Raw genomic sequence first — 26,947 nt, forward strand, 5'->3', positions numbered from 1 at the left:
AAATTTCTAAGTTTATAAGATCAGTATTTGAAATATTTCCCTATTCTGGGGCTGTATTCCCCCATTATTGGCTTTATCCAGGTTTTTTTGTGCTAAGAGTTGAGAGCTATGTTGAGACATGAGAAATGAATTGGTATTCCCCCATTATTGGCTTTGTCCAGGTTTTTGCGCTAAGAGGTTGAGAGCTATGGTGAGAAGTGAGAACTGTATTCACTAAATGACAGTCATTTACATTTCAATCTTCCTATCTTTCAGGAAACTGCTGATTTGGCATAGTGGTATGTTGCTCTGACTGTCGTTGAGAGGTCCTGGGTTCAAGTCTTGCCAGTGAAACATTTTATTCTAGCAACTTTCCAAAATTATACAAGCAATGTTTAAAATGTGTCCCTGTGTTTTGGCCTTTTGCCCCCCCCCCCCAAAAAAAAACCCTGAAATTGAAAATAAGTGCAAGAAGCTATGCAAGATGCCTATGGCTTACACTACTGTCATTCGCTTTATAGTGTGGGTGTGGAAGTAGACTTTTATGATGGAATTGTTCTGCATTGGACAGTTTTGCCATTATTGGTTCATGCATTTTGTTTCATTGCCTACAGTACAGCCTACTTGAAAAATGTTCAAACAATAAGTTTAAAATGTGCTCTGTCTAACAAGTGTGCTGTCTTATATAAGGAATATAATTTAATAAAGTCAGGAAGGTGTATCAAAGAAAATAACACATGTATAGTTCTTGTTTTGTGTGCAAGAGGCCAATGATTTGAAAACAGCCCAAAGGTAATCTTTATTCACCACTGGCCAGATGCATTTTCTTTGGATGTGGTGCGGGTTTCAGTGCTGTTTCAATGAATGTGAGTTTCAAGGGCAGAGAAGATTTAATGCCATGTCTATTTTCATTGTGAGGCAGTGTTGCTTTGTTTAGCAGATGTCTATTAGTGTTTGTACATTGGGCTGTAAAATGTAAAACTAAAATCCATATAATCATTGTAGAAGTAAAGCAGTATGCACACATTAGTGTTTATGGTTAATGGGGTGAAATAGCCAGGTAATGGGACATTGGAATGGGACTCTGGTGCCATATTTTGGTTGTCTGTTCTTCAGTTTGCATTTGAAAGTTGGTATCCCACAATGTCATTGGAGTGGGTGAGGTTATGTAATTATGTATGCTAATTATATGTTAATCAGCTTACAGATTTGTACCTATTTTTCATGGGCCTCATCCAGATTTTTGATGTTTCCAGGTTGAGAGGTAACTATTACGTCATATGCTAGTTTTCATATTATTCAAAGAAACATCAAATGTTAAAATGAACAACTGAACTTAATTTACACTTCCTGGGTTAATCCAACAGCACTTCAACAGGCAAAATAAGTTGATAGTAGTATTTGTTATTTTGATAAAGAACAGCATTTATTTTCAGTGTTAAACATAAAAAATGCTTTTTGTTAAACCACAATGGTTAACTTCATCAGAAAAACAAAGGTTTACAAAGCCATGGTTTAAATTCCCCTCCTCTTACAACTCATGGTTTTCAAAAGCCAATGTTATTGGTTATACAAAACTTTTTCTAAGTTGATGTTAGTGAACTCTTCCCCTTCACAAATGCTGTGTTACCTGGGAGATAGTATATCAGTTCAACCAAGTATTAAAATATAATATATACAAACTTATATCATCAATAGAACGTGCCTATTAAAATGGCAATAAAGCTGTGTTTGTTTTTCTCATTTTTTTTGGCATTTTTTATGCCTCTAAAATCTATTAAAATAAATACATAAACTAGCCAAATAGGCAAGTTTCCTTAATTTAAAATATTTGTGTATGTGTGTGCACACTTGTTAAACTGTAGTGGTGGTAAAGCTAGCTACCTTATATATGTATATACACTTTTTAGAACATAGTAATAACAAAGCTAACTACCACTTTCTTTCTTTTGACTCTATAGATCGAGAGACAAATATAAAAGAATAACGTTTTTATGTCTAACTCTGGTCTGAAATTAGCACATTATTTGGATCAAAAATTATTGAAACTTGTTAAAACCATATTATGGTTGTTTTAATCCTGTTTTATTTAATTCTGTTTTGTCCTATTCGTGGTTTCATGAGTTAAAACACTAAACCTACTGTTTATCTAGTTAAGCTTCTCAATTTTAGGATACACATTATCAAACTTATTTCATTGATCCCAGGGTAACGGCAGGAGTCTAACCTCAGCTGCCAAATAAGTTCACACCTTTCTAAACTGAGGGGGTCAGGCCCCTCTCTTCCATCATTCTGGAACTGGTCAATTACAAGGAATTGAAATTGATGTCCTGGGTGTTCTAGAGTATGCCTTGCCAAGGCATTCTCTACCTTGTTTCTCCCCATACAGTAGGTGTGCTCGTATACCCTTTCATGTAACTTTCCATTGGTCTTCCCGATATAAAATGCTGAGCACTGTGTACAATTTGCCATGTAAACCACCTGTTTACTTTGGCAATTAAATTTACCTGTTATCCTGTATTTCTTACCATAAATGTCTGGCCAACCCCCATGTACTTACAGTGCTTACACATATTGCATTTATACAAACCACTCCTCATTCCTACCATCTCCACTTTCCTCCCCAAGAGTTGTTTAAGGTTACTACCTTGTCTGTAGACTATCCTTGGAGTCTCTACCACTTTTCACCTCAGGGAATTATCCTTAATGATTAAATCCCAATTTGTCTCTATGACAGACAAAATACTCCTAGCATCCATACTAAAAGTAAAGATAAAACTATATGGGATAATTCCTTGTCTGGTAACCCTGTAATCCATTGTGTAATCCTTCTGATTATTTAAGATAGGTGTATACATTCCCCTGTCCCTTTTCATCTGTACTTCATTGATCAACTCCAAAATCAAATACCTAGGATAACCCCTTTTCAAAAAGAGTTCCTTCATGAAATTACATTCATCCGCAAAGTCGTCGTCTCTACTAACCATCCTTGCAGCTCTACCCAATTGGCCCTTGATTACAGACTTTTTTCTGTGTGAAAGGATGACAGCTGGTGAACTGCAAGAGTGAATTAGAGTACGTCTCCTTCCGGAAAATTTTAGCTGTATGGCACTTGTTTTGAATATCTTTGCGTAGGTCCACATCTAAATAAGCTATATTGTCTTTTGCAAAGAGGAAGGTAAACTTCAAAAAGTCTGTGGTGGAATTCAAATGTCTTAACATATCTTCAGCAGCTATGGCATTTCCTTTAAATACCATAAAGATATCATCCAGGAACCATGTATAAAACAGAATTCTCTCCTGTATATCTGGATTACCTAACATGAATTCCCTCTCCCAGTGTGCCATAACCAAGTTTGCTAGGCTCGCCCCACATGGGGAGCCCATGGCAACACCAATTTTTTGGAGGTAAAATTTGTTGTTGAAGGTTATATAGTTATATGAAAGGATTATGTCTAGCATTTCCTCCACTAACTGAATCTCTTCTCTTGGTGCCGTATTTAATCTCATCATGGAGGTCACCCATTCAATCCCCTCTAAATGTGGAATAGAGGAGTAGAGGTCCTTAATATCTAGAGTGAGGAGATTTGGTTCCTCAATAAAGGGAATTTTATTTATGTTTTCCAAAAAGGACCAAGAGTCTTTTGAAATCTGGGTTTCATTTTTGACATACTTTTTCAAAATGTTGTCGACAACCTTGGCACATGCATACGTGATGCTATTTCTTGCATCGACAAGTGGATGCATTGGGGGTTTCTGTATATGTTTGTGTACCTTAGGGATCCCCAAAAGAATTGGGATCTGGGAACTGGCATAATCAAATAATTGAAGAGTTCCACATCAATCCGGGCTTCAATAAACATGTCATTTATTAATGACTTGATTCTGGCATATGCTATGTTCAATTTGTTTCTTGAAACCTCTTCATAGGTATTAGTTGTTACTATTCCTATCATCCTATTGGTGTAGTCCTCATTATGTATCACTGTTAGTCCACCCCCTTTATCAGGTTCCATAATTCTCAATGGGGCCTGATGTAAGTTTTCAAGCATACATTTTTCCTCTTTGCTAATGTTGAACCCGTGTCTATCCCCCCTAGTGATAGATTTTCCTATTGCATTTCGTAAATCTAAATCACAAATTTGATCAAATAGTGCATCAAATGTTTGTTTTTATATTACTTGTGGAAACATTGATTCAGTAGCACTAAATGTTAAATAAAAATTTTGGGGCATGTCTTAAGGAATTCATAGAGCACAGCAAATACAAATACAATTTACTATACTGCGCGTATAGACTAAAGTGCAGCTACTATTGCTTAAATTTAACTATGCTTTATACTGAATCTAATTGTATGTTAGCTCAAACTGTTGAGCTGTAGGACTGTGTGAATATCTTAGGGATATATATGGGTTTGACTCCTAATATGAAGTATTTGGATTTCATTTGTGCTGGGTTTCGCATAATGGCTAATGTCTTTGCCTCACAGATGCAGAGTACAGGGTTCAGTTCTGACCTTGGGTTATTGGCTAGGTTTAAAATGGCCCTTCAGGGCAGATACCTAGTATTCACTTATCCTGGAGCTGGTACTCACAAATATGAGGGAACATTGCACCACCATCCCTCCCCCCAGGTAATGTCCTCACTGTTGATATCAGATCACAAAGTGGTAACCACTGAAATAAATATAAAGGCTGAACTCCCAGAAAACCCCAAAGCCATTAAGAACTTTTACAAGGCTAACTACTGCCTATTAAGTGAAGGCATAGCTACATTTTAAGACCCCCCCCCTAAAAACTCAGAGAACTCAGTGGCCTATGCAGAAGTGTTTACGGAAACCTTGTACAAGCATGCAAATAATTGCATGAAAACAGCAAAACAGCAATACTAAACTGAAACAAACCTAGGACATATTCCAACAACAAGCTCCCTTGGGGGACCTTTAGCATAAATAGGTTGTACAACAAAAGAAAGAAAATCTTGTCCAAAAATAGGAAGGGGTATGTCCAAAACACAAAACCTCCCTCACCAATCTTCACAAGCAACTCAGGACTAATCAAGTCCACCAAAGCCAATTTTGAGGCAAAATAGCCTCCCAGGCTAAGGATAACCATAAGGTATTTTTCAATTAAGCATGCAGCCTTAAAGGGAACAAATAATAGTGCTGAACTAATAGTAAATGGAACTTCTTATACTGAACTGGGGATATAGAAAATCTGCTGGCTGATAAATTTAGGTCTGGTTTCACCCTGCTATCACCCCCAGTTCCTTACATGAAACACCCTCTCCCACTTTTCCATCAACTGTCACTAAAGAACAGGTCCCCACAGCACTCTCCAGAGCTAAAAACACTAAATCAATGGGTTCTGATAATATCCATGAATGCCTTCTAAATAGCTTGAAACATGACCTGTAACTTGACCTTTGATCACCATGTGTCCATGGTAGTGAGAAAATCCTTCTATGTGGCACAATTTATAAGTAAGGACATGGCCTCCAGAAATAAGGAGATCATAATTGAGTGCAATGCACCCTGCAGCATGTACCTGACCAGATATTTTCAAAAGCTAGATCAGCCACAGAAGTTCCTCACTAAAACAATACAGGATGCAAATAATATGTCCTGTGCTGTCCCCGTCAAAGCCCTCTCCCTGTACTCGGTCTCCTGCTTGTCTCTTACGGATTACTGAGGGGTGGTCTTTGCCTAACCTACAAGGCAATCCCCTGATGGATCTGCTACACATTTACAAAACAAGCAGCACTAGAATTAACAGCTCTAAGGATATAAACCTCATCTGTGACATAAACAAAACATGTTGAAGGGACAGATATGTTTCTCAGAAATTACCCCTTCCCTGTAACAGATTTCCCATTCATGAGAAACAGAGCTCTTACCTAAGCCTATTCAAATACAATTTTGACGAATTAATGGGAAATAATAAACTCAGTCCTGGCTTGTTCCTGCTGGCCCTTATGGACACGGGTAGTTTGTAGATGCCCTAATTCACAGGCATATACCAAAGTCATTCTAGCTCATGGGAACTGATAAAATGGAAACCTAGCGCATGAATGACTAGGCTTAAAATGGATGTAGGGCCATTAGCCTAGTAACCCTATGACCTATAATGTATTATATGTCAAAGCAGAATATTATACCACTGCTATAATTTAACCATTTAGAGTGAATTTTAGAAAACACGTATGTAACAGATACAATTATATATTTAACCTACATTCCTCTGAATCAACAGGCTCACACACACACACACACACACACACACACACACACACACACACACACACACACACACACACACACACAAACTGTGCCTATTTGTGAGGTGTAGTTCACATACCAAGCATTTGAGCTGCACATTTTTTGCAAAATGGCATTTTTCAAGTATCTTTTTCTAGCCAATATGAATGAAGTGATGTACTTTCTTTATAGTTTCATAGGTTCATAGGTAAGTACTAGTTTAGCTGCCCTTGAGGGCCATTTTAAGCCCAGCCAATTTCCTTTTTCTGCTCAAATTAACCTATCCCAATTGGTTAGTGATTGGTCTTGCCCATCCCACAGTTGATAAGTATATATTATCCCTAATGAGAATAAATGGGATCACGCCATAAATAATTTGAGGGGACTCATGCATGGAATAAAATATTTAGGAGCTGTCACTGTCCATTAGTAGAACAGGGGCAGTCCTGGGGTAAATTTTCTGTTACCCATCCATAGATCCAAGCTGCACTTGAATATGGACAGATGTGAAATTTGTTTTATGTGTATGGGGAGTCTGTTCCAGAGCAGTGGTATCCTGTACGAGACAGACCCGTCCCTCCAAACTTATCCTTAGATGAAATATTTCTAATGCCATTTGACTTGCTGAATCCATCACTACTGGGTCATCTCTTAGCAGTCTGTAGGATACTGAGTATAGTAACAGGGTTTTCAGCTGGTCAATATTGGACATGTTGTTTAGGCCTTGTATCCTTTTAGTGAGGTATCTCTGTGGGTATTCCAGTTGTTGCATGTGTCTGGATGGATATATGCCAAAGGGGACATTATAGTCAATGACTGGCAGAATAATGGCTAAGTAAGGGGGAACAATGACATCCCTAGATATAGATGTAATCCCTTTGTTTATAAGCTGTGCAATATAGTAGGACTTTTTTACAACAATGGACACATGTTGGTCAAAAGTTAGGTCACTCTCCACGTAAGTTCCCAAATCCCAAACAATTGGGTCAATTCTCAGGGGCATAATGTTAATGTGGTAGTTTTGTGGGGATAACTGTCATTTAATAGGATGCATTTTGTCTTTGAATAGTTCCTAACTGCTTCTGGTTTAGCTGGATTATTTTGGTTGATTTTTACTTCAAACGAGACAGCTTTGTGATCCAACCTCACTTGTGAGGATGCGACTTGGGGGTTGGGGGTGTTGCAACACTCATCTATGTTGATGAGTACCAGACCTAGAATGTGTGATCCTCTGGTTGGAACATGTGCTATCAGTTCCAGTGTGTTTGTGTTAATAAAGTCCAGGAAGTGTTTTACTTGTGAGTTTGATTTACTGTATGTTTTCAAGTCCATAGAGGGGTAGTTAATGTCACCCATGAATAGGGTATTTGGTTGGAAAGTGAGCACTTCTAGTAGGTTTATATATTCATGATGTGGTGAAAGATCTTTTCTATGGTGACTTCATGTGGATGAGCTCCATGGTCTCACCTTGATTAGTTAACCTGGATGTATATTTATTGCTAAGTAGATAAGTTGAGTGATAAAAAAGGGCTTGATCACAATAGAGGAGACATGATGACCAAAGTACAGTTTATTGTCAACATAGGTTCCCAGATCCCAGACTACGAGATCAATTTTCAGGGTTTTATAGTCGATGTAATTGTTACAAGGGGAGTCATGCTTATCAAAGGATATGATTATGCATTTCTGAGCATTTAGTTTTAGTCCATGATTTTGACACCTATTATTTCTTTTGGTAAGGCTCTCTTATAGAATCATGGTGTTCCCTGGGGTATTTATGATGGTGCCAAGTTTGCAGTCTTATGCAAACTTGTTCAGCCACAAACCCTGAACATTAGCTTTGACCTACAAAAAAGTAAATGCTAAAGAGATGTGGCCCAGGGAATGACCTCTGGAGTGCACTGCTAGTGATACATATTTTTTGAAGGAGTCAACCAGGTTAAGTAAGCAATATCTGCTTTTAATGAATCTGAACTGAATTGGGTTTATAGTCTGTAGGTTATCTATATTCTAATTTATTGAACCTATAATGATCTTTTCTATAGCCTCAGAATGACTGTTACTATCCTTCATTTATCCAGCATGGGAGATCTGACAAATGAGTCAGGCTTACATTAGGATTCTCCTTGAAGATTTGTTTTTGTAAATGTGAGTATGTAGTCTGAGAATATTGGACATCTGATGGCCTTGAAGTTTGAGCACACTTCTACTGTGTGTAACTAGATAGGTAGGTGGTTCAACTCTCACAGTGGTGAATTTGTATGTGATATTTTGAAGTGTGGGTTGGTAATGGTATTTACCTCAGACACAAGGTACAGGGCTTGATTCTCACATTTTGAAAGGGAAATTGACTAGGCTTAAAATGGCCTACAAGATCAGCTAACCTAGTAATTACCTATAAACCTATACGATAATGCCCTCTGGGTCTGAATATATAATATAATTTACTATTAAGTCTATGAAGTGCTGGGAATTGTTTCTGAGGTTTCTAACATAGTTAAATAATGCCTTGCTGTTATCTTTCACCTGGATTGCTATTATCTCATATCAAACGGCACTAGTCTATACGCTCACTGTGTTGCCAAGGAATAGAATAATATTCCAGAATCGATCAGACTTATACCTCACTACTATTCCTTCAAGTCTAAGCTAAAATGTCTCCTATCCAATAACTGGATCTGCCCATGCTCCATGCAACCATAATATTCTGAACTATTCTCTTCATTCCTAACAGACTTTTCCCAGTCTACCCTATTCCCCTCTTGCATTACCTACTTTCTAACATCTACTTTCTATAAACCCTTAACCTTTAAATGTTCTTTCTTCTTTTCTTACTGCCAGGATGCATATACAGTTTTTCTGTAATATATTTTTCCTGTATATTAGTAAAGCCCATCTTGTATTCAAACTTTTACTTAATTATACTACTTTCTTTATGTCTGCTTGTTTACCTCTTTTTGACTGTAAACACAATCTGTACTCCTGTGATATTGTCTTAATCTGTGTAAGTAATGTTAGATTTGTAAATTCTGCTTAAAGTTTTGTATAAATTATACTGTGGAGCTTCTCTCCTTGGGCCTCCACTGATAATGGGCTTGTGCTCACTTAGACTTTCCTAGTAAACAATGGTCAACTAAATAAATAAATAGATGACTCACCAAAGGCATTTAGTTTCAGCCCATAATTTTGGCACCACTAATTTATTTGGGACAACATTTCCTGCAAGATGGGAAAGTATTCTGGGAATTCAATGACTGCCCTTAGCTTGCAGTTATCTGCAAATTTAGTCAGCCAGAGCTCTTTGGTACTTGCTTTTACTTCAGAAAAGTAGATTCCAAACAGGAGACCTTCCTGCACAGAACCATGGGGGACTCCACTGGTAACTAGTTTCTTTTTGGAGGTAACTTTCCTTATTTTGATTTCCTGCATTCTATCTGTGATCCAGTTGGCAATCCAGAGGGTGACATAGGGGTTTAGTCCCAGTTTATCTAACTTTTCTACTATGCCTGAGTGGAGATTTGTGTCAAAAGCTTTGGCCAGGACAAGGTATGTGGTGTGTACCATTTTGTCTTCATCCATTGATTTGGTGACTTTTTTGAAAAAATCTACCAGATTGAGGAAGCATGACCTGTCCTTGACAAATCCAAACTGAGATGAGTCCAGTGTTTGGTGTTTTCCTATGTCCTCATTGATTAGTTCCATCGTACTGAGATGAGTCCAGTGTTTGGTGTTTTCCTATGTCCTCATTGATTAGTTCCATCATAAGTCTTTCCATACCTTTGCTTAACAGGCTGTTAAGACTTATGGGTCTGTAATTGCCTGGGTCTGTGGAAGGTCCTCCCTTATACAGGGGGAATGACTGCAGCTGTTCTCCATTCCCTTTACAAAACCAGTATGGAGGCTGAGATTGAGCAGTGTTGTTATGGGTGTGGCTAAATAGCTCTTCGTGTTATTTAAAATGCATCCATGGATATTGTCAGTACCCATATACATTGTATTTTTAGTTTTTGATAGCACTTTTAGTACTTGGTCTTCTGTGAAAGCTGGAAGCAAACCAGTTTCAGATATATCTTGAGGAACAGACAGAGGAGAGACAGGGGTAGAAAAGCTAAATTTATCAGCCAATAGGTTCACTACATCTTCAGCCTCAGTGTAGGTAACATTGTCTACAATCAACTCAGTGCATTGCTGCATTATGCTTTTGAGATAAAAAAAATGCCACATGATTGTCTTTGCTTGGGTTAGCTATTTTAGCCTCAGTCTTGACTTTGTTGGATTTATTAAGCTCCTGAGATGTTTGTTTATTTCAGTGCAAAGGCTTTAACATTTTGGGAATTACTCTTCTTACTTTTTGTCAAAATTGGGGAAGCTGCGGTGGTACAGCGGTAGTGTTGTTGCCTCACAGCAAGAGGTTCTCCTGTTCGATTCTGGAGTGCCTTCTGTGTGGAGTCTGCATGTCTTCCCCATGGTCGAGTGGTCTCTGAAAGACATGCGTGAATGGGCATACCTTCGCTGAAGACTGGGGGTCGGGCTGGCAACTCGGCACCATAAAAAAAATCTACTGCCAATCATTAACGGACCGGAGTTCCACTGTGGCGACCATTAACTGGGAAAAGCCGAAAAGACAAATAATAACAACTTTTTCTCAAAATTCTTTTCCTTTTATTATAAAGCTTGTTAAAATTATGGTTCTGCCATGTGGGTTTGTTTCTGGGGTTTGCCACACACTTATTCCTAAGGGGTACAGCTGCATCTATGCAGCTGTTTACGTGCAGATATTGTGTGGTGGTGTAGATTTCTGTGTATTCCGTAGAGTTAACTGGGTTTGGTCGGGATTTGTAGCTTGCTAATGTATCACTTAGGAGTAGGTAATTTGTCTTAAAGAAATATCTAAAGGTACGTTAAGGGGGAGGGATCTCTGGTTTCAATTTTATTTTGAATGTGACTGCTTTATGATCAGACCTAACAAGTAATGAAAATATGCAAGGGGGACAGTGCAAAATGTTACTATACGAGTAATGACAAGATCCAAGATGTTACATACCCTAGTGGGTACTCAGACTAATTGTTCCAGGGCATTTGTGTTGACAAAGCTCAGGAATCTCAGAAATCTCTGTGCTTGTGCACTAGTGGTGCTGTAGGTTGCCAATCTATATGTAGATCATTATGTATGTATACCTTTAAGAAGCTTTCCATGGGTTTGCGCATGTGTATAAATACATGAGCACATGCAAGCCAGACTGATATTTTGTAGAGAGCTGTTGAGATGTAATCATGCATGTATGTAATGGTCTGTCAGTTAATCAGTTTGTTTATATTTTATATTGCTGCTATCCATCCTAATATTTTATATAAAATAAAGCATATAAACAAACTATTCCACCTATTCGTCTTGAATCATAACATAGGACTAGTGACATGGTGTCAGAACAGGAACTAGAATCAATACCAAGAGGCACTCGGTTAATGTTGGAGGAATATAAAGGAATGGATCATCCCTACTGCACGTACAACTCACAAAAACAGGTCAGAAATGAACTCCAGGTACTAAAACTTGTTTAAATTATTTCTAAATTGAAGAATATGAAACAAAGCACTCAGAACACTCAAAATGAATTTCTAGTTAAGTGAAATGTCTGAAACTGCGACATAGTGATTAAAAATATTTTAAATAGTTAAGAAAATGTTTGAAACAATGTCCAAATTGCATAAAATGTATAAAATATGGAAAATGACTGCAGTTTACATTTTGTGCTACTTTTTTGCATTAATTAAAGCATTAAAAATATCCGATATACGTGTTCGCAAGTTTGTGCAGTATTGTAGTACAGTTATTTTGTAAAATAGAGCCATTTCAAAGCATATTTCACAAAGTACAGTATTTTGAAGTGTTTATTGTGCATTTGAATTTTATTACAAGTACTTGGTGTGTGTGTGTGTGTGCATGTTTGTATGTAATTACAAGGTCCATATTTGCAGTGTGTTTAAGCATATTTTGTTGGCATGGCTGAAGGATTTCGGAAACCTAGTCCACTTGTATTTGATAATACTATTGCAGAGAACTGGAAAGTTTTTAGCAAGAGTACAATATTTTCATATAAGCTGCATTTTCTGACAAAGATGCATGTAAAAGGCATTTATTCTGCTTAATTTTGCTGGTTCAGAGGCCATAGAAAAAGCATTAATTTGTGTACGCACCTGATATGTTTGCAGGAGAGGGGGCAAATCTGCCATATAGTGGTACCAGCTGAATCTTAGAGAAATGTGTAACCCCCCCCCCAAACAAAGGTTACAGTGGAAAGGCACTTATTTTACACAAGGGATCAAAATCCTGGGGAAACTTTTGCAGCATATATAACTGACTTGAGAAACAAAGTTAAAACGTGCAGATTTGGTGATTTAAGGGATGAGATGATAAAAGGCAGACTTGTGTATGGTACTAAAGATGATGCTGTGAGAAAGATTTTGTTTTCAGACAGTGATTTAACTTTGAATGAGGCCATTGAGATTTGTCAGATATATGAGCTCACAGAAAAGCACACAAATAGGTTTACAAATGAGAAATGCATGCTTCCAATATCTTCTAGTGCTAATGTTGACAGTATTCAACACGTGGTTAAAAGAAACAGGCTCGGGCACATGGGAGTATTGCAGGACCTGCAGCAATCCTCTGGTAAACCCTATAGTTTTTTAGCAAATTCCAGAGCATGCACAATCTCAGTGAAGCACAAGGGTGAGTCAGCAAATCAAAGCATATGCCCTCAGCTAGCTTCATAGTCAACTGTCGTAATTGTGGTGGTAACCATGTGTATAAAAGAAAAAAGTGCTTAGCTTTTGGTCAGCAATATCACAGATGTAAAAAGTGGAATAATTTCCAAAGATTTTGTAAATCAAAAGAGGCTCATTTTTTTATTAAAAGAGAACATTCAAGGAGGCAAGTTGATCAATTAGAAAGCTATGACCCTACTTTTTATGTTGACGGCGTCTGTGCTTAATGAAACAGTCAATGCAGTAGATTTATGGGCAAAGAATCAAGTATTTTGCACTGTTCAGATAAATGGAACACCCATAATGCTCAAAGCTGACACAGGTTCAAAGTGCAATGTTATGTCAGCAGAAACATTTACTAGAGTTTGTGCTGGTGAGAAGCTTGATTTGGCAAAGTGTGTGAAGCTTGTTGCTTATGGTGGTGAAGAAATTCTTACTGGAGGTTCAGTAGTGCTTTCATGTTACTCTGCTGTGAACAACTATGACTTGCAATTTTACACAGTCAAAAGGCACGTACAGTCATTATTGGGACTACTTTCATTTAATAAGGAAGTCCATTATGTAAGCTTAAAAGACCAGTGTTCTAATTTTGCCCAGCCTATTTTTTCTACGTATGCTGATCTTTTCAAAGACAAACTAGGCAAACTCCCAGTTGTGTACTCCATGAAGTTAGACCCTGAAGTCAGTCCAGTTGACAGACCAGCTCAGAAAGTTCCAGTAGCTATGCAGAACAGAGTCAAGGCCAAGCTAGATAAAATGGTGGAGTAAGGTGTGATTTGTCTAGTTGACGAACTGATGGAATGAGTATCTTCCATGGTGGTAGCTCATAAGAAAAGCTCAGTTGATATCAGAATATCTACTGATCCAAGTAATTTGAACAAAGCACCAAAAATACCTCATCATCCAATGTGCACAGTCAAAGTAGTCACTGCTCTTATGCCAAATGCCACTGTTTTTTCTGTTTTGGATGCAAAGAGTTCATTTTGGCAAATTTTGCTTGATCGAAAATCCTCATTGTTAGCCACTTTCAGTACTCCTTTTGGCAGGTATAGGTTTTTGAGAATGCCATTTGGGATAAATTCTGCCAGCAAAGTTTTCCAGCATGCCATGAAACAAGTTTTTTTCTGGTTATCTGTGTGCTATTCTAGTAGATGATATCCTAATAGGAGATAATGGTGAAGCTGAGCATGACAGAAACTTCAAGAAAGTTCTGGAAAGAGCATGTGAAGTGAATCTTAAGCTGAATCCTCAGAAGTGCAAATTTAGGCTATGAGAAGTTACTTTTATTGGTCATTTGTTTACCCAGTTCAGGCTTATGGTCAGATCCTTCCAAGCAAACAGCAATTATTGAGATGTCAGCTACAGATAATGTGCAAGCCTTACAATGTTTTCTTGGTAGGGTTAACTATCTAGGCAAGTTCATTCCAGACTTGAGTCAATTTTCAGCACCACTCAGAGAGCTGAAAGTTGACTCAAGTCACCTTGAGTCAACTTTCAGCACCACTCAGAGAGCTGACACTCAAAGATATATCCTGGTCTTGGTCAGAACAACACCAAAGAGCATTTGATGTCCAGAAACAGATAATTGCCAGTTCACCAACTGTCAGATACTATGACATTCACAAACCAGTTACTCTTTCTTGTGATGCTTTGAAGTATGGTCTTGGTGCAGTCATTCTTCAAGAGGGTAGACCAGTAACCTATGCATCCAGAACGCTAACCCAAATGAAGATGCAGTGTGCGCAGATTGAGAAAGAGCTCTTGCCAATTGTTTTTTCATGTTTGAAGTTCCGTGATTATATTTATGGCTACCCAATTCAATCAAAACAGTAACTATTTTGAGAAAGCCTATGCATACAGCTCCTGCCAGATTGCAATGCATGACGTTGAAATTGCAAAAGTATAATCTCAGTCTTTCTACACAAAAGGCAAGCTTCTTTATCTTGCTGATATGTTATCCAGATCACCCAGAAATACCATTGAACAGCATGAATATGGGAAACTTGATTTTGAAGTTATGGAAGTGAGAAACTTTTCTTCCACAAATCTTGATAAGCTTAGAAGTCACAGAGCTTCAGATCCAATACTTCAGAAGCTCAACCTCTTTATCAGTCGAGGATGGCCTTCAAAGCAGTCTTGATTACCAGTTGAAGTGCAACCTTGTTTTCCTTACATAGATGATATTTTGTCAGACAATGGTATCATCATTAAAGGTCCAAAATTGATTGTTCCAAAATCCTTGCAACAAGAGTATATTAACATCTTGCATCGTGGCCACCCAGGAACTGATTCTACCAAAAGAAGGGCAAAAAGACTATTATTTTGGCCTTCTATGTCAAAGGATATCAACAGTACTTTCATCTTTTTCTGTATGTAATAGTAATAAGCCACATCAACAGAAAGAACCACTTCAGCTAAACCAGATTCCTGAACTACCATGATCAACAGTAACAATATTACTTGGTGTTAGTAGACTCTTATTCAAACTGGTTTGAGATTGACCTACTTCCTAATCTAGCATCCAGTACTGTCATTACTAAGTTGAAGCGCTATTTTGTAGTCCATCGTAGTCCACACAGAGTTATTTCTGACAATGGTACACAATTTACAAGTCAGCAGTTCAAGAGATTTGTGAAGAGTGGGACTTTATTCATGTTACGAGTAGCCCTGAGTACCCACAGTCAAATGGTTTGACAGAACTTTCAGTTCAAAGTGTGAAACAGTAATTGGAGAAGTCAAAATGAGACAATAGTGATGTTTTTCTGACTCTCCTGAATCTCAGAAATGTTTCTCATGATAAAAATCTTGGTTCACCTGCACAAAGGCTTTTGTCGAGACAAACCCAAACCACATATCCAGTTAGTAGCAATCTGTTGTGTCCCTGTGCTAAGAACAGCAAAGCAGTGAGAGCTCAACTCATGAAAAGGCACTTGTCCCAGAAGTCCTATTATAATAAGTCCAGCAAAAAGTTGAATCCATTACAAGAAGGGGAGATAGTGAGGATGCAGACATCCAAAGGTTTTGATCAGATTAGAGTTGTGAAAAGTGTATGTCCAGAGCTGATATTGTACATTGTAGAATCACAAGGAGTAGAATTTAGGTGGAATTGGAAACATTTAGTACTGGTGTCTGAGCCTGTATTGCAGCATCTTGCCTGGGAAAAGGACTCTTGATCTCAGAGTGAGTTATCCAATGTTACAGTTCCAGAGGACATTCCAGCAAATATCCCTGTTCCTGAGAAGATTCCCAAAACTTCTAAAACAGATTATTCACCAATGACTGTCCCTGTTGCTAAACCCAGTCCTAATTGCCATTTCACTAGATCAGGTTGCATTTCCAGACCATGTTCCAGATACAAGGCAACTTGGACATGAATGATGTCTTTATTTCTTAGTGTCTGTATAGTTGCTTGTCTTTTTCAGATGTCATTTTATTGTGGGTAATTTGTTAAAGTGGGAGGATGTAGATCAGTATGTATTTATGCCTTTAAGAAGCTTTCCATGGACTTGCACATTTGTATAAATACTGAACACGTGTCAGCCAGACTGCCATTTTGTAGAGAGCTGTTGAGAAGTAAGCACACATGCATGTAATGGTCTGTCAGTTAATCAGTTTGCTTATATTTTTATGTTGCTGCTATCCATCCTGATGTGTTTCTATATAATAAAGCATATAAATGAACTACCCCACCTGTTCATCTTGAATTATAACATAGGGTGAGCGACGATATAGTCGGATAGTTTAGATCACCTAGGAAAATGGTATTGGGTTTAATACAGAGTGTTTCTAGTTCCTATAGATAGGCATTTTGACCTTCTTTTGTCATAGAAGGTCTTCTATATATGGTACAGGACCTTTCTAATGGTTATTAAGACATGAAGAATATAATGAATCATACTGTTTTACCAGCCTTGATGTCAGTCTCTTCTGCATGTAGACTGACATAGCTACCTTTTTTAACACTTTTCTAGGTCCAGCTGAATATTTAGTACTATTTCTAACATCAGTAACTTTAAAAATCCAGAAGAAGGAGTCGTACTAGCCCCAAAACTCTAGTACTGCAAAAGCTATACAGGGCCAATAAAGTGTATTATATCACATCTGTGTGTTCTTGTTTCTCTGCATTTACCACGGTAGAGAAAAGAACCAAGCACTGTAATGCCTATTAGAATGCTTTACTGTTTAACATCTATTCTTTGGAGCGGATCAAGGTATTACAGCCATGTACACATAGACAATGTTTGAGTCATGCTTCACCAGCTTAGGCTCAGCTCCAAACTGCTTTATTTGTTTGGTAAAACTTTACGAGGTATCTTTTGGTACCTTGTTATGACGCTTTTTTAAATTCAGAAGGAAATTGAAGGCCCCGTCCTAACTAAACACTGAAATAATCCTACTAGAAAAAGAGATATTATTGAACAAGTGGTTACAGAAACAAATTAAATGTTATTACAAACACAATGCTATCTTGAGGTATTAGAGATGTCTTGATAGTTTGTTTTAAGATATATATATATATATATATATATATATATATATATATATATATATATATATATAAAATTAAGTTTAAGCTGGATATACAAAGAAAGCAGTGAGACTGGCATATGTTTTGTGATAGAGTATATTGCTCAGATTTAGCAAATTATTTCAATTTTACACAAGTGATGGCCAATATTCTCCTTGGACATCATTCTATATTCTCCTTGGACATCATTCTGAGATTTGTCTTGTCACAAAGATGTAAGATTTAAAACTGAAACCATAAGAATTTGTAAGATTTGTTAATAACAAGTAGAATAAAACAAGAGTTTCCATTTTTGGAGAGAGGTGCTTATCTATGTTGAGCATATTCTGCGAGTGTCCTTATTCTGAAAGGTAATGAAGTTTTGAATTGTTTACCAGTCATACCAAGTTTGTTTTTGGTCAATAGGATTGCAAATCTGTAATAGCTGATTGCTGTTTATTTTATGTTCCACCCAAAGTTTTGCATAGAGACATCAATGTAGCATGCATCCTTTTGTGAACGAAGAATATGAGCATAAACAGTTCTAGTAATCAATTAGCTAAACAACTTTTGAATTTCCTCACAAAAAGTACCATATAAGTAAATTTATTATTATTTTCTCAAGTAAGCTTATACATTTTTTGTTGTTGTTGTTGTGTCTTTCAGCTTTTACCAGTTAGGGGTCGCCACAGCGGAACTCCGGTCCACTGGCAATGATTGGCAGTAGATTTTTACGTACCGAGTTGCCGGCTCTGACGCACAACCTTCAACGAAGGTACACCCATTCACACATGTCTCCACACAGAAGACACTCTAGCTGAGAATCAAACAAGACAACGTCTTACTGTGAGGCAACAATACTACCGCAGTACCACCACCGCAGTTAAGTAAGCTTATACATTAAGGACTCAAAAGGACTCCAAAGTAATGACCTTTCATCTTAAAAATTATCTGGTTTCTTTTGAAGCATGGTACTCTGAAACAAGTAGAATGAGTAATGAAATAGAGTATTAGCTGTTTTTTTGCTTGACTGAATCTCTGTTGTAATGGGTGGTGAAAGGTATCTCAAAAGGTGATACCATATCTGCATGTTTAATTGATTACATTATTTGTATCAAATCAGTGAAGTAATTTACTAGGTTACCCACAGAAGTAATGTCTGAGGCCTAACATTAACTTCTTAGAAAATGCTGATGGTAAGATATCAATGTTAAGAAAACAATTCTTGTGGAAGTTCACCAATTTGAACATCACTGAATGTTTTCTGTGCTGTGGAATGGTAAACTCTATTAGACATGTTTGAAAGTACCTTTTGTTTATGACTTGCTATTGTTATGAGTCCTGTTCACTACACAGATTTTTTTAGTAGCTGGCAAAATGAGTGCATAAAGACATGTAAGAAATCTAAAGGGCAAAGTATAAAGTAATGCCATGATAAGTATGTTTTCTAAGAATATGATTCAAGTCTGAATGCAGCAATTTGAGCACATGGCATGTGTGAAAATCCCACATTTAAATTTAATTGCACCATTTACCTTATAATTTATAATGGCGTCATCTTCTTCTTGGAAAATTTCAGCATCACATTCTTTTAGGAGTTGGACAATCTGTGCAGGATCAGCTCGGTCAATTTCCTTGGTAATGGGATTTGACTTCTCTGTAATAGGAAGGTTTGCCTCATACCCTGCCAACTGAATAGAGAAGATATGATTTAGGAAAAGTCAACTTCAGATAACATTCAAATGAATGCTCAGAGTGATATTAGAATCACGTCGCACCACACATTTATATGAAATACATAAACTACATTAACAAATTGGTTATACACTTTTCAGGAGAAAGAGCTTTACTCTTCTGTTGGAAATCGAGTGTGTAGAAAAGCATACAAAAAGCTGAAGGTTAGCTACATTTTGTATGTGAATGATTTTTTTTTAATTCATTCCACTTTTTGTGATTCTATCTTTCTAACATCATTTGTGTTGATTTAAAATATGGGCTGAATATTTGTACAGCGCAAAGTTTAAAACTCACATAGTTTTGGCCAAAATATATGTCAAGGAATATAAAAACATTTTTTTAATGAGGGCAGCACACAAGAAAGGGCAAGACATTTGCTCACTGAGCAGTTCCAAGAAGCACAATTTTGTGACTACTTATCATATGACTTTCCAGGCAGTAAACTGGGGACTATAAAAATATATGATGAACAGTTTGGTGACATAACAAGCTCACAGGTAAATATTAGGCAATCAGTGTGCAGTGTAGTCCATGCTAGGCCAATAACCAGGCAATCACCAAACATAAGAATCAAACCCTGTACCTTCTGTCTGTAAGGTAAGCACCTTTAACATTATGCCAATCCCCAACCACACTATGTTGCAATTATGGCCATATCAAGTTGTGCTTGCCAAGATTTGTTCCCCAAACTTTTCAATGTTGAATAACCTGTTTGCTAAATTATTCTAAAACATGATGGATTTGGGTGGCATGGGGGAATATTTTCTGTTCCTGAAGCAGAAACTGAAAATATAATATTGAAAAACATGTTTTTTAGTCTGTTGTACCTGTTACCATGGAGATGTTTCCTGTGTAAGTGTCTGTGACTTACAGTCTATCTTTAATGCCAATGCCTTTAGACTAAGCCAAGGAGTTACCATATCCAGAATGCAGAGGGACAGCAAGACTTGACTTTTAAAGGTATGATGAATGATGTAATGCTAATGGCACTAGAATATCTACAGAAAAGTGACAACTGTCTAAAAAAATAACAGAACAGGTACCTCTGTACTCAAGGTTAAAAAGTGTACAGAAGGAGACAGTTCAAAAAATCTGGATCTCTACTATGGGTTTCCCTCTGCTTCATATTGTCTGTGTTGTCTGAATAGAGGAACAAGTAGGTGAAATCATTTGAGAACTAAATGTGAGTGTTAGGGAAAATGTACTATTCATCCCTTCACCTTTCAGTGAAGTTTAATATTGTGTGATTATTGACCTAATGTAACCATGCCGGATATTTGGATGGATTACAACTTCTCACTGTTTAATTTTTCAAAGTATTCCGAGTCTCTATAACTACAAAGAGAATAGACTCCATTCCTGAGTTAGGCTATGATTAAATTTCATGAAATCAATATTGTTTTAGTCTTTGAAGTTAGCCAAGATTGTTCCTCTCAACATCCACAATGTGGGTTCATATTATATCGAAAGAAAACATAATTGAATGGCCGAAACATCAAAATGGCTGCATTTGGAAACTTTTATTGTGGGGGCTGCACCCCCCCAATAAATATATATTCCAACTCTGAGATAGCACTACAGTGAGGAAAGAGCAAATATCCTAATCTTCACTGTACTGCGATCCCACAATCCATACTTCGAAATGTGGCCATTTCGATGTTACGGCCGTTCGATTATGTTATTTTTCGATAACGTTAATAGGAACCCCATAATGTACCCAGAAGTGCCACCTTCTGTCTTTTGTTAATTTCTCCAAGTTTTTTGGGTTTTTAATACCATGACAGGAATGGGCCCCATTCCTAAGTCAAAGTATGATTTTGATTCATAAAATTAGTATTGTTTCAATCTTTGATGTTAGCAATAAGTGCTCTTCGCAGCACCTGCAATGTGCCCAGTAATGACTCCTTCAGCAAATCATATGGAGTTACATGTATCGGTAACATATCTAAATATGACTGTAAATTATTTTTTATCAGACCCATTGTTCCTACTATTATTGGAACTGTCTGGGTATCCTTTTTCCACATTGGCCTCATTTCTGTCTGCAAATCCTGCTATTTTATGATGGTATGTCTCTCTGTATATAAGATGCTATAGTCACTGGGTATAGCAATTTTGATGATCGATGCTACTTTTGCCGTCTTTAAATGGACTACTAAATCTGGTTTTCTTGCAGCTATTTTCTGAACTGTTGATAATGGGTGATCCCATGTGATATAAACTTCATCATTTTCTATAATGCTTTGTGGCTTATGTTTCCAGTATTTCAGCTACTTCAGTATTATAATGTTTGCACAATCCTCATTGCAACAGTCTTGCAACATTATTATGTCTTTCAGTATACAGTCTTTCTGCCATTAGTATATCACAACAGGCAAAAAGATGTGTGAGTGTTTCCAATTCTATTTTACAAAACCTAAATTTGTCTGTTTCTCCCACATGTTCAATGGACTTTGTACATAGTCCACTATCTTGGGCCTCCAATATTAACCTTTCGCTGTTTGGTTTAAATTCTTCTCTCCTTAACCATTTCTGTATTCGATTCTGATCAACATGAAGTTGTTCCAAGAGTTTTCTATACTTGCAACTGTATTTATGCTCTTTCCATTCTTCTTGCCTTCTCATCTGATCATTTACCTTATATTCTCTCTTTTTTTGGTACAGTCAGTTGTTACTTGATTTTTATCTACTTCTGGTTTGATCTCCATTCCCTGCATGACACAAATATGTTTCTGCTAAACTAAGCATTGAAGTCATTTTATTCTCCTCATGTTCCAAAACGTTCACTATGTTTGGGTCTTGTGAGGTCAGCAGATATGTATGCAGTCCAATGAGTGCAGATCTATCTATACCTGTAATCATTTTCAAGGAGGCACATACCTCCTTCGGAATAGGGAATATATAATCTTGCTATGTACTGATTTTTATAAATCATTTGATGAGCATGAAGCATCCTTCTTGATTTCCTAATCTATCCAACACATTTTAGGGCCAGTCAATCACTGAAAAACTATAAGGAAAGGAAAAGCAAATTGGTTTATAGCTTGAACTTTGTTCCTAGATGTCAATGCTGTTTTCAGGATTAATTTAAGTCTTCTAAAATATTCCTTACTGAGTTTTGTATGGATTTGTTCATGCTTTATTATCTTTCATCAATTCCCAGATGTTTATACACTCCATCTTGCTCAAGTTCTCTTATATCACATTCTTGTCTCAAACTGATTTTGACTTGGTGCTGCAGTTTTCCTTCTTTAAAGGTTGTTTTTGCACATTTATCAAGACCAAATAGCATTCTTATATAATCTGAAAAAGTTTTGACTACTTGCAGTTGTGCTTTCAGTTCCTCATCTAATGAGCTATACAGTTTTAAATCACTGACAAAGAGAAGATGAGAAGTCTTTACACTTTGTTATTTTCTGGGAGCCAAATTATAGCCATGACCTAAGCTGTTAAGCAGATAGCTTAATGGGTTAAGGGCAAGGCAAAAGAGCAGCGGTGACAGATAGTCACCCTGGAATATCTCCCTTTGGATTTTTATCCCTGGAATAATAATTTGCCCTTTGTCATAGTTTGCCACTCTTTCATGGTTGCTGTGATGTAGTTTATCAGTGTAGGATGTATCTTATACATTTTAAGCACTCTTTTATCTATTAATGTGGGATACTGTTTAATGCGTTTTCCTGTTGTTAGCCAGGCTGGTGTCAGTTTGTGGTGGCATATAAATAGTTCTTACTCATGGCTAAATCTTCATGCAAAGATGTTAATACTTTTAGCCAGAAGTTACGTACTGCATCTGGGCCTGGGGTTTTCCAATTAGAGGCTTTTCTTAACTTTGTTTCAATCTTTCTGTCAGTTACTTCATCCCATTTCATATCCTGTACTTTAAACTTCATATTCTTTCTTTTACTTTTGCTATCCATTTAGCATCTTTGTTATGTTCCACAGGATCTTCATAAATATTTCTCCAAAATGTATCTATTTCTTCTTTTTTTGGTGGTCTTTCAATTCCTTTTAACTTGTTTCCCCAATTCTCTATAAAACTTGCTTATTTTGTACTTTTCCTTTATATGTATCTGTGCATCTTCCAGGTTTTTCTGCCTGTGCTGATATTTTTAGTTTAGTATTTGTGATCATGCATAATTAATCCTGATCCATTATAATACTGTGCATTGCTTTTATCACGTCTACCTTTCTTAGTATTTTTGTTGATCTGTTGTTGATCTGTTCCTTTTTCTGTACTCTTCTGACAGTGGCACTTCTTATCTTAATTGCTTTATAGTTTACTCTATTTGATATTTCCATGATGGCATTCAATTTCTCCCTATCCTTTCCCTTACTACCCTGTGTTCTTGTGGTAGGACTTTATTTGTTATTAATTTTGCTGCATAGCAATGTATCAAATTTATTTATGTTATATCGCATGAATCTCCATGGACAGTCCAAATTTCTGTGTTCATTTGTTTTATCAAACTTCTAATATTTTGTGTTTTATTGACCTTTTGCAGTCTACAGCAAGAGGTTCTCCCGTTTGATTCTCGGCTAGAGTGCGGGGAGTGCCTTCTGTGTGGAGTCTGCATGTCCTCCCCACGGTTGGTGGGCATTTGAAAGACATGTGTAAATGGGCGTGCCTTCGTTGAAGGTTGAATGTCGAGCTGGTACCTCGGCATTCGTGAAAATCTACTGCCAATCATTAGCGGACCGGAGTTCTACTGTGGCAACCCCTAACTGGGAAAAGCCGAAAGACAAACAACAGCAACATTGACCTTTTGCAGTCTCTTTCTTTCATTGATGTTAATATGTCTAGCCATCTCTAGTAAATCAAGTAACTCTTCTCTTAGATCATTTTTCTTTTAAACTGAGGGCACATTCTTTGTTCAAAATTTCCTGCGGGCATTCTATACAAAGTTCCAGAGCTTCTTCCTGTGCCACATTCAGTTTTACCCTGTGTCAACCATTGCTCTTTCATATGGGAAATCACTGGCATATCACTCCCCAACATTGACTGTGTCAGAGTTGCCACAGTTTCCTGTTCTTTCCCTTGCTGTATAGCTCAACTGAAAGTTTCTACTGGTTTTCTGTGGGAGACTCCACACTATCTTCATATGTCAGCTGATCAGATGCATCCTACTCTACTGATTTCTCCTTAATTTGGGGATTCATTATTCTATCCTGTTGTGTTGTTATCTGAATTAAATTTTCTACATTAAATCCTTCACTTTGCAGGTAATCCATATAAGTTCAGTTGGTATTTCTTTAACTTCTCCATTACTAATCCTCTTTTCTACTTTTCCTCTTTGTTGTCTTATTTTTTAGTATTACAAAATGATTCATATCCAAATGTCTTTGCCTGTATTTCTCTTCAAATATCTTTGGTGCTGCTTTTTTTGCATTCATTAGTTTGTGTTCTCCTTTGCATAAATATTGCACCATATTAAATCTCTTTTTCTTTCCCATATCCATATTTCTTCTTCAGATGCCTCCTGCTCCTCTTGTTTGTCCCTACGTTGGGGACTAGCTGTTCCATAATGCTGTGATATGACCTGTGTTATTTATTTATTTATTGATTGAATCTGTTTACCAGGAAGGTCCAATGGACGTAGGTAAGCCCATTTTCAGTGGAGGCCTGGGGAGAAAAGCTCCACATACAATTAACAAGTTGATATAAATACAATTATAATTACATACAGAGCTAACAGGTAATACAGTAACAAGTGTGGACATACAACTAACAAGTCAGATTTGAATACAAATGTATACCAGTGGTGGCTCGTGCTATTGGACTGCAGGACTGCAGCTCCCCCAGCTGTAAAAAAAAAAGAAAAAACAAAATAAAGAAATAATTAGCAAGTCCCAGAAATAAGCATATATGTGCTTGGAACTCAAATCTGGACTGCTGTTTAACCAGTCTGGATTTGGAAAGAAGGCATCAGTCTACAGATGCCCCAGAAGTATATGCAGTTACAATTGCATAGACTTGAAGGGGATTGGACTCCAACATCTGCAGGTTGTAGCTAACGCATGCATGCTCAGATTGCAGGCTGGATTCAGTGCATGCGTGCTCAAAGTTCCCTGGCTGAAACAGGGCTTTCAAGTTGGATTGCATGGAGCTAGGACTTTGCAGTTGGATTGCATTGCAGCAGGATTTCAGATGGACTCCAAACTCAGGGTTTGTGTGTGTGTGTGTGTGTGTGTGTGTGTGTGTGTGTGTGTGTGTGTGTGTGTGTGTGTGTGTGAGTGTGTGTGTGTAAAACACTCCAATTAAATATACCTGCTGGCTAGAGAGTAAAACTCAAGCTCAAACCTTGTACCTTGGGTGCAGTTAGCAAGAGCCTGAATTCCCCACCCACCACCACTTGTGAAAAGTGTTTAGATTTTTGCCTCATATTTTTGTTCTGTTCTGTTCCTCATAAAATCTATGGTTTTCTGGATTTTGAATTCACTAAATAATGACAGACATTTGAATTTCATATTCTTCAGAAAGTACATGGTAACACAAAACATTTTATTCTAGCAATTTTCTAAGTTTATAAGATCAATATTTGAAAATTGTCCCTATTTTTGGGCCTGTATTCCCCCATTATTGGTTTTGTCCAGTTTATTTGTGCTAAGAAGTTGAGAGCTATGATGAAAACTGAAACAGCTGATTTGGCATAGTGGTATGAAGCTCTGACTGTAGTGCATAGGGTCCTGGGTTCAAGACTTGGCATTGTAATGCATGGCGGTAGCACAGCATTTTATTCTAGCAACTTTCCAAGATTATACAAGCAATGTTTAAAATGTGTCCCTGGTTTTTGGGATCCCCCCCCCTCCAATAAAGTTTAGCTTTTTCCAGATTTCTTGTGCTGCAAAGTTGAGAGATACAGTTGAGTGTAAAGTGGATTCAGGGGAGGTGCTGTTCAGTTTAGTGCTGCTTATGCTGCGTCTGCTTGCTTTGTTAATAGCACCACAGGTAGTGTACTTGTTTTCAATGCAAAAGGCTGTGGGTTCAACTCCCACAGTATGTACATGCATTCCTGATACTGTAGTGTGTTGTACTTTTAAAGGGGGTGGATGCTGTAGTCCTGAGAATGTCCTCTTATAGGTTCATATGTTCATAGGTGTGTACTAGGCTAATGACCCTGGAGCCTTTACAAGCCTAGCCCATAGGATTACCCTAGCATTGTGCCACCTGACAATAGTTCACAGTGCCTCTGTTGAGTAGAGGCACTGGAGTGATCCCCAGGGTGAATTTTCTATTTCCCATCCTCTCATCAAGACTTCTGTTGAAGAGGGCCAGTGAGGTGCTCTGTTTGACACATATGGGAAGTCTATTCCACAGCTTGGGCAGTCTCTGGGATATGAACCTGTCCCTCCAGCATGTTCTGTTGATTGGGTAATGAGGTTGAGGTCTCTGGAGCATGTGGTGTGGAGGGATTGGGATTTCTTTAGATGTAGCATTTCTAACAGAGTTGGGTCAGACATGGCTTTGTAAGTCAAGCAGAGATCACTTCTAAGTAGGCGTTATGAGACAGAGAATAGTTGGAGTTTTTTGAGTCTGTCTATACAGGACAATTGTTTAAGGCCTAGGTTCATCTTTGTGAGGTACCTTTGTGGCATCTCCAGCTGTTTCAGGTGTCTAGTGAGGTGCACGCCAAATGTGGCATTGTACTTGATGATTGGCCTAATGAGGGAAAAGTAGAGGGAGACAATGACCTCTTTCT

At 37.5% G+C, this 26,947-nt stretch overlaps 1 protein-coding gene across 1 annotated transcript in view; it reads right to left on the bottom strand.

Annotated features, from left to right (window-relative positions):
• Window positions 1–26,947, bottom strand: part of GCKR (glucokinase regulator) — a 678,315-nt gene that overhangs the window by 520,455 nt on the left and 130,913 nt on the right. Inside the window, exon 2 of the mRNA XM_044062788.1 lies at window positions 19,046–19,201. Coding sequence (XP_043918723.1) covers window positions 19,046–19,201 — 156 coding nt within the window. The remainder of the gene's footprint in view (window positions 1–19,045; window positions 19,202–26,947) is intronic.

This window comes from Protopterus annectens, chromosome 2.part1 (genome assembly GCF_019279795.1).
Source record: "Protopterus annectens isolate FY-2018-M chromosome 2.part1, PAN1.0, whole genome shotgun sequence".
NCBI lineage: Eukaryota > Metazoa > Chordata > Ceratodontiformes > Protopteridae > Protopterus > Protopterus annectens.